General features: G+C 32.7%; 2 protein-coding genes across 2 annotated transcripts; both read right to left on the bottom strand.

The window, feature by feature from the left end:
- Positions 1-3,328: 3,328 nt before the first annotated feature.
- On the bottom strand, positions 3,329-6,255 carry LOC107190289 (transcription factor BTF3 homolog 4). Its single transcript, XM_015579078.1, has 4 exons — positions 6,037-6,255; positions 5,080-5,451; positions 4,270-4,396; positions 3,329-4,181 (listed from the first exon to the last, which is right to left on the bottom strand). Exons 1-3 carry the CDS (start codon positions 6,112-6,114, stop codon positions 4,286-4,288), a joined length of 561 nt encoding a protein of 186 aa, XP_015434564.1. The 5' UTR covers positions 6,115-6,255; the 3' UTR covers positions 3,329-4,181; positions 4,270-4,285.
- Positions 6,256-7,700: 1,445 nt separating this feature from the next.
- Positions 7,701-10,857, bottom strand: LOC107190287 (uncharacterized protein C2orf42). Its single transcript, XM_015579075.1, has 7 exons — positions 10,781-10,857; positions 9,960-10,348; positions 9,549-9,872; positions 9,241-9,460; positions 8,966-9,171; positions 7,971-8,886; positions 7,701-7,870 (listed from the first exon to the last, which is right to left on the bottom strand). The coding sequence occupies exons 2-7, from the start codon at positions 10,344-10,346 to the stop codon at positions 7,701-7,703; spliced, it is 2,223 nt and encodes a 740-aa protein (XP_015434561.1). The 5' UTR covers positions 10,347-10,348; positions 10,781-10,857.
- Positions 10,858-13,338: the final 2,481 nt, after the last annotated feature.

The raw sequence follows: 13,338 nt of genomic DNA, 5'->3' as shown, positions 1-13,338 counted from the left end.
ATTACGATCACTTCTCGTTTATTCTCTGTTACATTACCTTTTCGTTCACACGTTATTTGAAAAGGAAATTTACAAATTCGTAAAAAGGAATTTACAAAAATGTAAATGTGCATTCGTCTTTTTACGTTACACATAATTTGCCTACATTTACGTTTCATTCATTAATCTCTTTAAATAACAAACGACAGATGATAAAAAGTATGATTTTATTTGTTACGTCTTGTTTATTTGCTATTATTATACGCGGTTTCCTGCGATGCATGGTGACCTACTTGTTCGGAGCTTCGTAGTACAAGCGTAGCGCGTAGCCACCGATAGCGCGGGAACTCGGCTGGCAAACTCGCGCTCTGATTGGTCGCGGTTTTTCGTTAATATCTCGACTAACGAAGCCTCAGTTTACATTGTTGCTAAGGAAAATGTTGTTCCAATTCACCCCCCGAGTGCCCCATTTCCGGGTCGGAGGACATTTTTGGGACACCCTGTATACAAGAAAGTCGAAAATTCGTTGTTAGTTCAAAATCTATTTCCGCTGGTCGACAAATGAAAAGATTGAGGGAGCGGTTGCGATTAATTGTATTCTTTTTGCATCTTTTTATGAAATATATGTGTAAGTATATAACATCTGCATTAATTAGGTCAATAAATGATAAATAACTATTGTTTCTCGGGAATGCCATTTCAAGTATTTCGTATGTAATAAAAAAAATTAGCATCATTGCAAGTACAAATAGAAAAGGTTTATCGTTGCACACATTAGTACGTAAGTATTGCTTCATTCTCGAATCTCTTTCAGTCGCACCATTCTTTTCCTATGTTCGGTGAGAAGTCGAAATCTCGCCACGAGCCGTAGGTATTCCATCGTGGCAACAGCGTAACAAAACAATTGATACGATCCAGCACGTGTTGCGAGGTTACATATACCGACGTCTCTCTGTTTTATCGATGCTCGGTGGTAACATGGCCAAAGTGACTGACAAATACCATAAGCGCCGCTAGTGGAGAATCCTTGAACTATACCACTGTATATTCCCGAGTCTGGACGCGTCAAATCGTAGAATCCAACTTACGCCTTCCACAAGTGATAAATTAACAAAAATCGGATTTCTACGATAGTGTGACAGTGGTGTACAGGGTGGTCTGGTCAGCTTTTGACGAGAAAACAACTAAATCGTGTGATATTTGACAAAATGTGACTTGAGCAGCCATCTTGTGTGCTTCATCGGCGTCTGTCATAATCGCACAATTTCTAAAATTCTAATTCTTTAAACGTATGGTGTTTATTCGCGTTTCTAAGGACCAGACCACCCTGTAGTGAAGTCTACCCGTGAGTACTATACCCGTGAAAACTTCATTTGTGCCATTATCGAGGCAGAAGTTGGATTCTACGAAATCGAATGTCTCTCTCGTGCATCGCGTATACATACACGGTTCCCGTTGATTGTGTGAGTGCACGGACACAGCACACGGGCCACGGAGTCTCCCCCGTTAAACTGAAATGCATTTTGGGGTACTGATGAAAATACTAACCAGTTTAGGAAACGAAATTAATTTTCAAACTGTAAAATATTTATTAGATCAATAAATAATTTGGTATACGGTTCATGTGGTATCCCATTTACCGTAATTTGTATCCTGCCGACCGAAACCAGGGACCCTTAAACATTGTTAAGACGAGAAGGTGCCGTAAAAGAGTACAACCGCAAGTGCAAAAAGGACAGACTTATGTGACGGTTTCCGCGCAGTCGAGCAGAGTCGACTTCCCTACGTTGTTGCTATAGTGGGGGAGATTGTTTCGCCAATCGTTCAATGGGCGACGATGGCGCCACTGAACAATCACCGATACACGCTGGCTGTTGACAGACTGGTGACCAATTGTGTTTATTACTCATTTCACTGGCAATAAAATACATCGCTTTTACCCTCAAACGTTCAAACGCGCAAATTTGGTTGCTTGTCGAGTACTGAAATAAATGTTAAACTGAATGCGGTTCTTTTCTGTAAGTGTGGCATGAGTTTCAGTGACTTCTGTGATCAAGTGGTGTGGGGCTTTTCCCCCAACGGGAGCCGACTTTGCTCGTGGGTGTACAATCGTAGCGCGTAGCCACCGCTAGTGCGGGAACTTTGCTGGCAAACTCGCGCTCTTATTGGTCGGGGTTTTTCGTTAATATCTCGTTAACAAAGCCTAGGATAAATTTTCGCTGAGGAAAAAGTTGTTTCAAATTATCCTAGGAACCCCTCATTTCCGGGAAGAGAGACATTTTTGAGACACCCTGTATACGTATCTTACCGTGCACAAAAGATTTGTAAAATATAGGTTTCCTTTAAAGGGCCATATCTTTGTGAAACAAGATCGTTCTTCGATGAGGTTTGCTTTATTTTAAAGACAGATGATCATACTTTCCGGAGGTATATATCAAAATTGCAAAAAAAAATTGTTTGCTCTCCGTACCACTTGACGAACATCAAGGAAAAGTACAAGTTTGACACACTCCTATTTAAGGGTGAATTTTACCCTCTAGACAACCATTTTGATAAAATTGGTTTAAAGAACCAAAAACTAAAAAGTTCAACCCTTAAAATGGTTTTTGTTTCATCAACTTTGGATGAATAGTAGCAAAGCTATGAGACTTAGAAGATTGAGTCAATTTTGAAATAGTTTTGGCCAGTGTTCTCTTGATACATTTAATTACAATATTAATACTCCACAGTATTTGTGATCCAATGCTAACTAAAACTTAGATGGCCTAGCTCCTAAATGGGTTCAAGTGAATAAAGGAATCACCTCGTAAGACCAAGTACTGCTCGGTTGTCTTGTACACTTAGAAGCAAACTCAGCTTCCACTAGGGACAAAAATGACGTAGGGAAGGACCTCCTGCTATTTGGTATCAAGAATTATTGAAATATATGTCAAATTAACATTCGATTTAATATTTATTTTAGTACCTAAAATCAAGTTACCAAGTGTTAGGAGGCCTTTCTCTTACGCCACTTTTTCCCGTAGAGGAAGGCGAGTTTGCACGTCAGTGTACTTGTTATCGTGTATTTTGATATCGCTATGTGGCATAATTTTATACAGTATATCAGATTTTATTATAACTGAACTGTAAAATAGGGAACACTTTAATAAAAAATCTTATAATCAAAATGATACGGAGGGTTTGTACCAACTACATTACATTTGTACCAATACCTTATTCATTACATTCACTTGATGTATGACCATTTTGTGTAGTGAAAAGAACTATGAACGTAATTATTTTCAGACGAGGAAGTACATGAAAAATTATGAATGGAAAATGCTGAAAAACTGGTACTATTGTACAGGGTAGCTCTTATTAGTATATTTCCATAATTACACTGTTATTACAGATCTATTCTATAGATGAAAATATAAATATTGACAAATTACGACTAAATTGTATTAGAAAAACATGAAATTTTCAGTAGAAAACCGCATTTCCAGCAAATGAATTTATTCCACAGATTACATTACAAAATATTACACCTCATTTTCCATGCTGGAAAGCTCCTACGAAAAACTACTCTTAACTGTAGCCACTGGTAATTTCATTAATTAAAATAGAGGTGCCTCGGTATTTCGCGCTTTTTTACTTTTTCTATACTCTATGTAAATTTTGTCCTTCTATATGTATAACACTGCTGCGAATAGATGGAAGATTGCTATTATTGTTTGCTGAGAAATTCATTTTTTTATTAACTCATATTTCTATAATGTCATTAATACCGTCAAAGTAAGAACACATGCAGACTCAACGTGATAATGAAAAATATGTACTATGAATAAGATCGGGATAAAATTTGTAATTCCACATCAGATCTCGTGTGAAAATAATCGAATTAAATGCTTAAAATTCAAATACTGGACCTGATACATGATCAATGTCACACAATCTTAACTTGGGAAAAATAAGATTTTTTTAGCTGACTCAAAGCACAGTCTACCATTCCGCAAATGCAACAAAGAAAAGAACATCGTCCATAAAAATTTTTGATTTCTGTAACAGCTTTTTTATTTTCTTGATAACTGTTACTTATATAGCATTATCATAGGGTATGACAAATATTTATAACGTATGCATAGTGATACTTTGTTTACGCATTGCTTTTGCAAATTGTATTTTTCAACTTGTCAATTACAACTGTTAGTTGTATGAAATAGCTGCAAAAGTAAAAACAGAAAGAAATAATTTATTTTTCTCGTTTAAACAACAGAGTTTCGATTAAGTGGATTCACATTGTAAAGTTACCTTGATACTGAATGCTTCAAGCTTCAGGTGTAGCTAAGGGGGCTTCCTTCTTTTCATCATTCGTAACAGCTTCTTTTTTATCACCAGCTCCTTTATCACTTTCATCCACTTCCTTTTTTGTAGCAACCTTAAAGTTTATGTATTACATGTACATATTTTAATCATAAATAACTTTGTACAAACTTTACTAGCTACAATAATTTTACAAATAACAGGATGCAAGTAAAATGTAAAAAAGATATCTACAGAAATATTAAAATCATTAATACAAAAAAATTTCTTGAGAACAATAAAGATACAACCAGTAATAAAAAATATGTCTGTAATTCCACAATATTTATTTGACATGTGTTTTGATTAGAAAAGAAAACAAATCATCTTCTACTATACTATGCATCTTTATGCACATGTATATACCAAACCTTACAGATATTGTAATAAAATAACCTTATAAGCATATTAATATACTTAAAGTAATCCTTATTTGATAACAAAAACTAAGATCACAACTCTTAGCAAGATTAAACTTACTATGTGTTGAATTTCTAACCAATTACATTGTATGTATGCGACTTTCAAAACATGGAACAGATATAATCTAAATCAGCAGTGGGCAAAGTTGGCTCCCAGGAACTAAAACTTGTCCATACCACCATCCACTGTTACCATGGAATGACAGAGACAAGAGTCTCAGCTTCTTTGTTTCTACGAAGGCACACAGTGCGAAAAAAAGATTGGAAGGGGAAACAGACGCATAAGGTGCCCCTACACTGCCCAGCACTGATCTGAATCATTTATACTGGTTCTTACCTCTTCTTTACTGGCTTCATCAAAATTCTCCACTAAATCAGGCACCTCGTCATCTTCTTCCAATGTTGCTTTACCCACTGTGCTACCAGAAACTGTACTCGCTAATCGTTTCAGTTGTGTAACACCCTGGGGTCCCAATTGGCTTATTATTCCTGGTAGCATGTCAGTTATCTGTTTGTTATCACCGTGACCAGTAATGGCAAATGTATTGGCAGACAAACTAGCCTGGGCCTTTGGATTATTAAAATGGATGACAGTACCATCATCCTTAATCATATTAACCTCCTCAATACCAGGAACTGTGTTTACAGACAGTTTCTTCAGGCAACCTTGTAATTTTTTATCATCTGTGGCATTAGTAGCATGCACGACCTAAAAATATATTGAACACACGTAAGTGGGAATGTCATAAAAAATGATTTATAGAACAAGGAACAAATTACTTTACTAATTAAATTTTCTTTCTTACGAATTATTATATTTTGATTCAAGACTCAATTAAAAAAATAGGAAACATTGATTTGTATTATAATCGTGAATATTACAAGGTTAACAGTTTAACAAAATGAACTTATTAACCAAATTTTCAATCAAAATTAAAAACTCAAGTTACGTACACGAGGAAACGCTAAAACGAGAGGTATGTAATTAACATGTAAAAAATGAAAGACAATGATTATAAAACCAGCGTCATGAACATAGAACACATGTGTATAATTTGCAAACGTAATAATAAAGTGTCTTACGGGATACGACGGAAAAATTTTAATGTCATGTAAGAATGGTAATCGGTGTAGCGGAATCAAGGGAAACTTTTTCGGGTATAAGTAAAATCATGAGTCGTTCAAATGACATTTGAAACACGCATTTTCGTCAACTCAAGAACTAACGATGCATCAGAATCGGTGTATGTACATTCGGTACATTCACGATAACATTCGAAATATATTTACATACCTTCTTCTTGCGTCGGGGTGTTCCCTTACCGCCGATTCGTACTTGAGCTTGAAGCTTCTTCAACTTTTCAGGATTCATGTTAACCTGTCTCTATGACTGTCAGAAAGTTTTGATTCTTGATCACCACGCTCGGGCGGATTACAAGTCGAACACAAAGTTTTATATGATAAAATGAACCAAACACGACCGGCAAGCAAACACGTGCTCTCTGTTCGCCGAGAGGGTCGAGAAAATGGAAGTATACGCTTCTTTAGCTCTCTACGTCAGAGACAGTTTCCGGAAGAGCAACACTTCCGTTTGAAACTTAGCTCAAAACAATGCATGAACTAATCATGAATAATAGCATTAGTACTTAAAGCTAGTCATAGTTATCTCAAAAAATCGAAAGTTTGCAGATAAAGTTTTGCTAGATTAGAACAATAATTTCATTTACACATATTTATTTTATGTAACAGTCCGTCTGAATATGGAGGTTATGAATACCATCATGTTACAATACATGATTTCAGACAAAAAACTTGATAAATACTGCCAAAACACAATTAAATATTAGTATATCATAGAACATTAAAATATCGGAATGACAATTGTGGAAGAAGAAATTTAATAGATCGAGAAATAGATAATCGTGTGAGTCATGTATAAATTGATCAAACTTTCTTAAAATTAAGGCGCGACTGCGAAGTTCTAAATTCAATACTATATGTAATAAAATTAACAGTTTTACTCAAAATTAATTGATAATTTTCATCATTACATATAGAAATGTAAAAGAATAAAATTATATTCAATAATGACAATTCATGTTCATGTTACTTTTACATATTAATTATGAGGCTGTGTATAAAGACAAAACTAAAAAATATGTGTTTTAATTTTCCATATTGCATTACATAAATTATTCTTGTACATTCACATTTTAAAGTTGACCATATTTAAAAGTACAGAGATTGTTTTGTTATGACAAATTTATACTTTACAGTGTATTAAATTTTTAAATATTTAAACAACATACTCGTAAAAGAAATTACAACAATTTGTTTAGATACATAATTTATTTTAAAGGTCATAGACCAAATCAAGTTTTACTGTATAATACAAATATGCTTTTAATTTTACACAACAGTATCTAATTTAAAGTATATATTTACAATATATCACATTCTTATACAGTAATAATATTTTTTAGTACAAGAATATTAACATAATTCTTGCTACATTCACATTCAATAAATTAATTTAATAAAATATTACATAAGTTTAAATAATGAACAAAAGATACTGGTCTTGTAATCTTAACCAATATGAGCATTTGTGTAACTTGTTTTTTCGAAATTGTTTTATAAAAAAAAGAATATGCCATAAAGATAGGTCAGTCTGTAATTCTTTAAAAACAATTTAAAAATTGTTCCCAATCGAAAGCAATATACCTTTAAAACACAAACTTTTTTCTAAAGTTTAAAGCATTGTGTCTTGTCATTTGTGGAACAGAAATGTGCAAACTGAATTGTTCAGTATATGAAATATAGTAAACAACATATGAAACTATTAGTTTTTTCCATTTTAATGAAAAATTGTTCTTAAAACATATTAAATCCTACGCAATCGTTAATAACAGGAAAGTGAATATTTGATAATACAAAAACAATTATTAAAGTATTCATTTAACAGTTTTTTAACAAGGCTACTTTCCTCCATCTGTGACTTGTTTCATTTTTTACATGACCAAATTCAAATCTAATTCTAAGTTCACCAATTTTTGATATTGGTAAGATATCCGGTATCCACTCTATCAAAAATGGCGTTGGTTCAACTTGATTTGGAGATGTATTACCTGTACAATAAAGCAACAAAGTTATTATACTTATAAATAAATACATTTCATTCATATAAATTTGTGAAATAATATTTCATTATATGTATGCAGTTCTTACCAACTTTTAAATACGTTTTTAATTCTAAAGGCTTAATCAATGCATTGTTGTTAGTTTTTTTGTATCGATCAATTTCCGTTTCTTCCCGTTTGTACAACTCATATGTACCATCTGCATTTTGTACAAAACTTCTTGTTATTTCTAAAGGAATAAGCGATGTTTCGAAAATACTCTTGACGTGTAGAATATTAGTAATTTGCCAGGTATATTTTGTAAATGTACCTAACGGTACACCATCTTTTCTGACGAACGCAGTCGTTGAATTTGGTAATCGTTTCTTTTTACCACCGCAAGATATCCTTTCACGTAAGCAATCAAAAAATATTTGTGGTACATGAAATACTAGAGGATCGGGTTTTCCGTCAAATTGAAAGTGCATGGTTTGGTTTATTCTTTCAGTTATAGATGCTAACCATTTAATGAAAGGTAAATTTATGTTGGCTTCGTCTAAATCTTCACAAGGATTGTGATATTTTTTAACAATTTGTGATTTTGTTTTTGCTTTTCGTGGTTCGATAGAATTTAAATTATTCAAACTCGTGGCATTTGTACTTGTTGGTTTATCATCCCTTTTACGCTTTGTTGAAAAAGGTTGCTGTAAACTACCACCTTCTGTATTTGAGATATTTCCAGCATCATACTGTATCAGTACGTTCTTATTTAATACTTTCACACCAGTGGTGTTTGAAACAGTAGTATCAATTAATTTCATATTATTCACATCCAAAATTGCAGTTGTATCGAGAACTTTCAAAGTTCCAGTATTCAATATCTTTATATTATTATCATTTAGGATGTACTGACTGTTATTAAGCACATTATATTTTGAATCTATAGCTGTCTGATCCTCCAATATTTTGACTGTGCTTCCTCCAAGTTGCACATTGTTTTGATGAATTACTTCTAAATTGTGTACCTGATGATTTCGAAATTAGTTCTTGTATTCCACCTTTTAAGCAACATTATATTTAACTAATCAGATACAAAATTCTTACCTGTGATATTAAATTATTATTTTCTAATAGTGTACGGTCACACTCTACTTCAATATTTTCAACAATACTATGTGGTAAGATTGTAGAATCCAAATTCATTGAATCTAAGTCCAATCTATTTCCATCTAAACTCTGTACTGTTAAAGTATCATCTCGAAATATTAGAAGATGTGTATCTGTATCATCAGTAGTTAATCCATCGAGATCTACAATTTTGGTTAGTGTAAATACATCTTATATTGTACTTGAAATTTGATTATATCTAAACCTCTTACCAATTCCAATTATTTTTTCCTGTTCATTACTTTGTAACATTGTTGTCAATGGTTTTGGTATACTTAAATCAGTCTGATCGAAATTTATATAATAACTAAACTCTTCTGATAACTTTTCATCGCTAGCAAATGCACATATACATGCATAAAAATGTACACAATGTTGATTGTGTGAAGATTGTCCTAAATCCATGTTCTCCTCAGTTGTTTTCATCACACCCTATTAATTTTTAATATCTTTATTGACAACCATTTGAATAATTGTTGTAAAGTATAATAATACAATTTTGCTTGTTTCTTCTACTTACCTTAAAAGCAGAACAAGAACAAACATAACGATGCTCAATTCTATCTTTCAATTTCGTACTAAAGAGAGAAAAATGAAGGTAACCCAATGGATGTTTTGGTGAAGCTTTACACTTTACAGCCATGATATTTTTAGATACACGTTGTACTAAAGGTCCTGATGTTTCTGTAGCTAGTAACCATATCTCTTGTTTCATTTCATTATTTACATTTAAAGTTGATAAAATAGAATTCCTTAATGTTAATGGTTGTGCTTCTGCATAACATCTTAAAGCTGCCTGTATGTGTTGACATGTAGAAACAAGCATGTCAGATGGATTCTTTTCCTGTAATATCAATCAGTACATTTTTTTTATCAGAAGGTAATTTTATAAATATATTTTATTACAGAAAATGTATATTATAAGACTTACATGACACTTGAGGACACTGGTATCAAAACTTCGTTCACAACTATCAACAAAACATAGTGCTGTAGATTGTGAAATAAGTGTTGTCATTTCATTGGAAATTGTTGCATTTATTAATGGTAACTGAACAAATCCACGATAATCAGGACCTTTATCACGCACTCGAACAGAAAAAACTTGAGCAGTTGTCCCTGTAATCAGCTTACATGCTTCCGTAGATAATTTCCTTCTTTCACCAGGTTCTTTAAATACTGCATCGCAGTATTTATTTTTACAACACAAACCACGGGATCCATTGTACGTGCCACATTTTGGACACTTACGAACTCCCCGTAATGTAGCTTTACCTAAATCTGATAGAAGCTTCCTCAAACGCTCTTCATTAGACATAGCTGTTAACAGTTACAATTTCCTTTCGTAATATTTAAAATATAAACCAGACAATTGTATATCTTATACAATATAATATATTATTGTTTTAATACTACAATTATTTCAATTCTATAGTGTTACATCTGTAAATTGCTATTGACATATAAAATGTGGTTTCATGATAATGGATACATGAGAATAAGTTGTGAAACTACAATTGCATCTACTTTGGGTAAGTTATTTATAAACAAAAATAAGTAGGGTTCCAGACCAGCAAAGACATAAAGAAAATTACAACAAAAGTGGTAAACAGATGAAATCAATTTATTTATATTATCGGAACATTAGTATAACTATAAGCAGGAAACTAAATATTGTTTAACACGACAAATTTTTCAAATTTTTATCTGCATACAAATTAAAGGCATTACAAAATTTGTACTTCTTCTTACCTTTGCAGGGGAATTAATAATTACAATACGAAAAACAACTGATATACTTTCCACTAATAAATTATACTGCAGGAAAGTTTATTTTCGATAGTAAATAAATAAAGCACATATTAGTGCTGAATTACACACGTTTACGGCAGAGGGCACTCTGATAGACATACATAATAGACGTCTTATGGTAGGAATGAAGTCGGCACTGGAAAGAGAGGACACTAACTGGAGTAACTTTCTTCTCTTTCTAATGAGGCTGTTGGTGGGGGATTCTCCTACGGCTGTAGTTAGTGATGGGCACCATCGACTAAAAACTATCGACTAAGTCGATAATAACCAACGACTACTTTCAGTCGACTAATTTTTTCAATCGTCGACTACTTTAGTCGCTTGAAGCGACTAACTTCAGGCGAATAATATTAGTCGCTTGGAGCGACTACTTTCAAGCGACTAATATTAGTCGTTTCAAGCGATTACTTTCAGGCGATTAATATTAGTCGTTTGAAGCGACTACTTTCAGGCGACTAATATTAGTCGCTTAAAGCGATTACTTTCAAGCGACTACTTTAGTCGATTAAATTTAGTCGCTTCAAGCGACACGCACGAACAACCGAGCTATTGATTGCTATTGACTGGATCTTGATTATTTTCTTCGCGATGCAAACGAATTGTAATTTTTCCATATATTTTTTTATGCATTACCAAGAACTGTGCAAATTATTGCTTATAACCTAATTGAGTTTCATAAAAAATTTAAAGCAGTTAATTTTTTAAGTGCCAATATTAAATAGCTTACAAAAAATCGAATATTAGTAATTGTTTAAAAAAACTTGTTTACCACTTATATTTTTGAAATTCTATCTATGAACTAATACATTTCCAAAAGGTAAATACACCAATAGTGCTGAAAAGTTGATGACATATCTATACATAACCTATAAAGCAAAATTTCAGTCGACTAAAAACTATCGACTAAATAGTCGACAGTATGTTGCGACTAAATAATCATTAGTCGATAGTTTAATTTAGTCGATGGTACCCATCACTAGCTGTAGTGGAGATAGTACCAGAGAGGAAATGAGAGTGCTAATGCCCGGGGTTTCGGTTTCGGTGTTCCCGGGCAAGTTCTGCCCCCCTGGTCCACATTAGCATATATCAGAACCATACAATTTCACGTCAGCAGAGCCCTCTACTATTCCGTGTCACAATCTATCGTATCAATTGAAATTGGTTTTATCACAGACGAGATATAAGAATAGACCTAACATCTTATGGGACTTGATGTCCCACGAAAATCACGCTGATTCGAACGCACTTTATATAAAAGTTTCCGACTTTAGGAACTACTTTGGACACCATGATGACACACAGCACACACACACTTGTGACTGCATATAGCGATACACACATATTTATTGCCCCGGTTTCGCTAGCAAGGAAGATCGTTCTGGTTTTCTCGCCTGGCCTGAACGGCAGTTTGACACATATGTATAGAATGTATACAAGTAGGCCCGGTATAAATGTATACATGCTATTATATTAATCTAACTATTACGAATACGAAAAAATGGTTTATATAAAAGTTGTTTTATTTAATGGAGCAAACTTAATAGAATGTTTGAATTTTTTTATTGTTATTTACAGAGATTTTAATAACAATATAATATTTTTAAACGGAACTATATATTTTTATTAATGTCGTGTTATGAACGATTTTAAAATGAATTCAAAGACACATTTGAAAGTTCTGTTGGAGTAATCATTTCTCAGATAACTGTATGAAAAAAAAAAAAAGATGCTATCCGAACTTGACATTTGCGAGCAACATTCGTACAGTTATCCGAAAAATTATTACTCAAACAAAACTTTCAAATATGTCGTTCAATTTGAATTGAAATGCTCAATAATATGATAATACTAAACATATGTAGTTCCTTTAAAAAAGTTACATTATTGTTAAAGTCTCTGTAAATAACAATTAAAAAAAATTAAAATATTCTATTAAGTTTATTCCATGAAATCAAACAACGTTCATATGAAACATATATTTGCATATTCAATAATTACAGAAATAATTACGCGTGTACACTTAAACCAAACATAATACTGTACAGGTGCTTTCATACATACTTTTGTCTCTCGGTGTGGCATTGACATAACAAAAAAATGTTAAATACAATTGTATTCAAAATTTCTTTCGTAAATAACGCATCGAAATTTTTTGTTGAATAAGGTTTTATGCGAATAAAAATATAAATACTTATTTCAAATAAATACATTTTTATTCGGTAGTATTAAATTTATTTATAATATATTTATAATATTATTAAAATTATATTATAAAATGAATAACTGTGTTATTAAATTTTCTTCAACATTACAGTGACAGTCGGAGAGCGCGCATTTATTCGGATTGGGATCACTAGCACATCTACTATTTAAATTATCAAATAAATTATTGACAGTTTCGAAAAAAACAGCTGTGTTTTGTACAGTGCTTGTTTCTATACAATGTGTTTGAGAAGCGGTAAGCATGGCAGATAACACGCGTTGGCTAAAAATTTTAA

Source organism: Dufourea novaeangliae, unplaced genomic scaffold (genome assembly GCF_001272555.1).
Source record: "Dufourea novaeangliae isolate 0120121106 unplaced genomic scaffold, ASM127255v1 scaffold186, whole genome shotgun sequence".
Classification (NCBI taxonomy): Eukaryota; Metazoa; Arthropoda; class Insecta; order Hymenoptera; family Halictidae; genus Dufourea; species Dufourea novaeangliae.
This window is presented reverse-complemented; position numbering and strand designations above follow the sequence as displayed.

What these genes read in the sequence shown, in the direction of transcription:
- LOC107190289 (XM_015579078.1), bottom strand. Translation starts at nt 6,114, where the DNA reads ATGAATCCTGAAAAGTTGAAGAAGCTTCAAGCTCAAGTACGAATCGGC. An exon ending in CACCCCGACGCAAGAAGAAG is followed by an intron (nt 5,452 to 6,036) that starts GTATGTAAATAT and finishes ATATATTTTTAG; the next exon opens with GTCGTGCATGCTACTAATGC. An exon ending in ATGAAGCCAGTAAAGAAGAG is followed by an intron (nt 4,397 to 5,079) that starts GTAAGAACCAGT and finishes ATAAACTTTAAG; the next exon opens with GTTGCTACAAAAAAGGAAGT.
- LOC107190287 (XM_015579075.1), bottom strand. Translation starts at nt 10,346, where the DNA reads ATGTCTAATGAAGAGCGTTTGAGGAAGCTTCTATCAGATTTAGGTAAA. An exon ending in GTTCTTGTTCTGCTTTTAAG is followed by an intron (nt 9,461 to 9,548) that starts GTAAGTAGAAGA and finishes AAAAATTAATAG; the next exon opens with GGTGTGATGAAAACAACTGA. An exon ending in GGAAAAAATAATTGGAATTG is followed by an intron (nt 9,172 to 9,240) that starts GTAAGAGGTTTA and finishes CCAAAATTGTAG; the next exon opens with ATCTCGATGGATTAACTACT.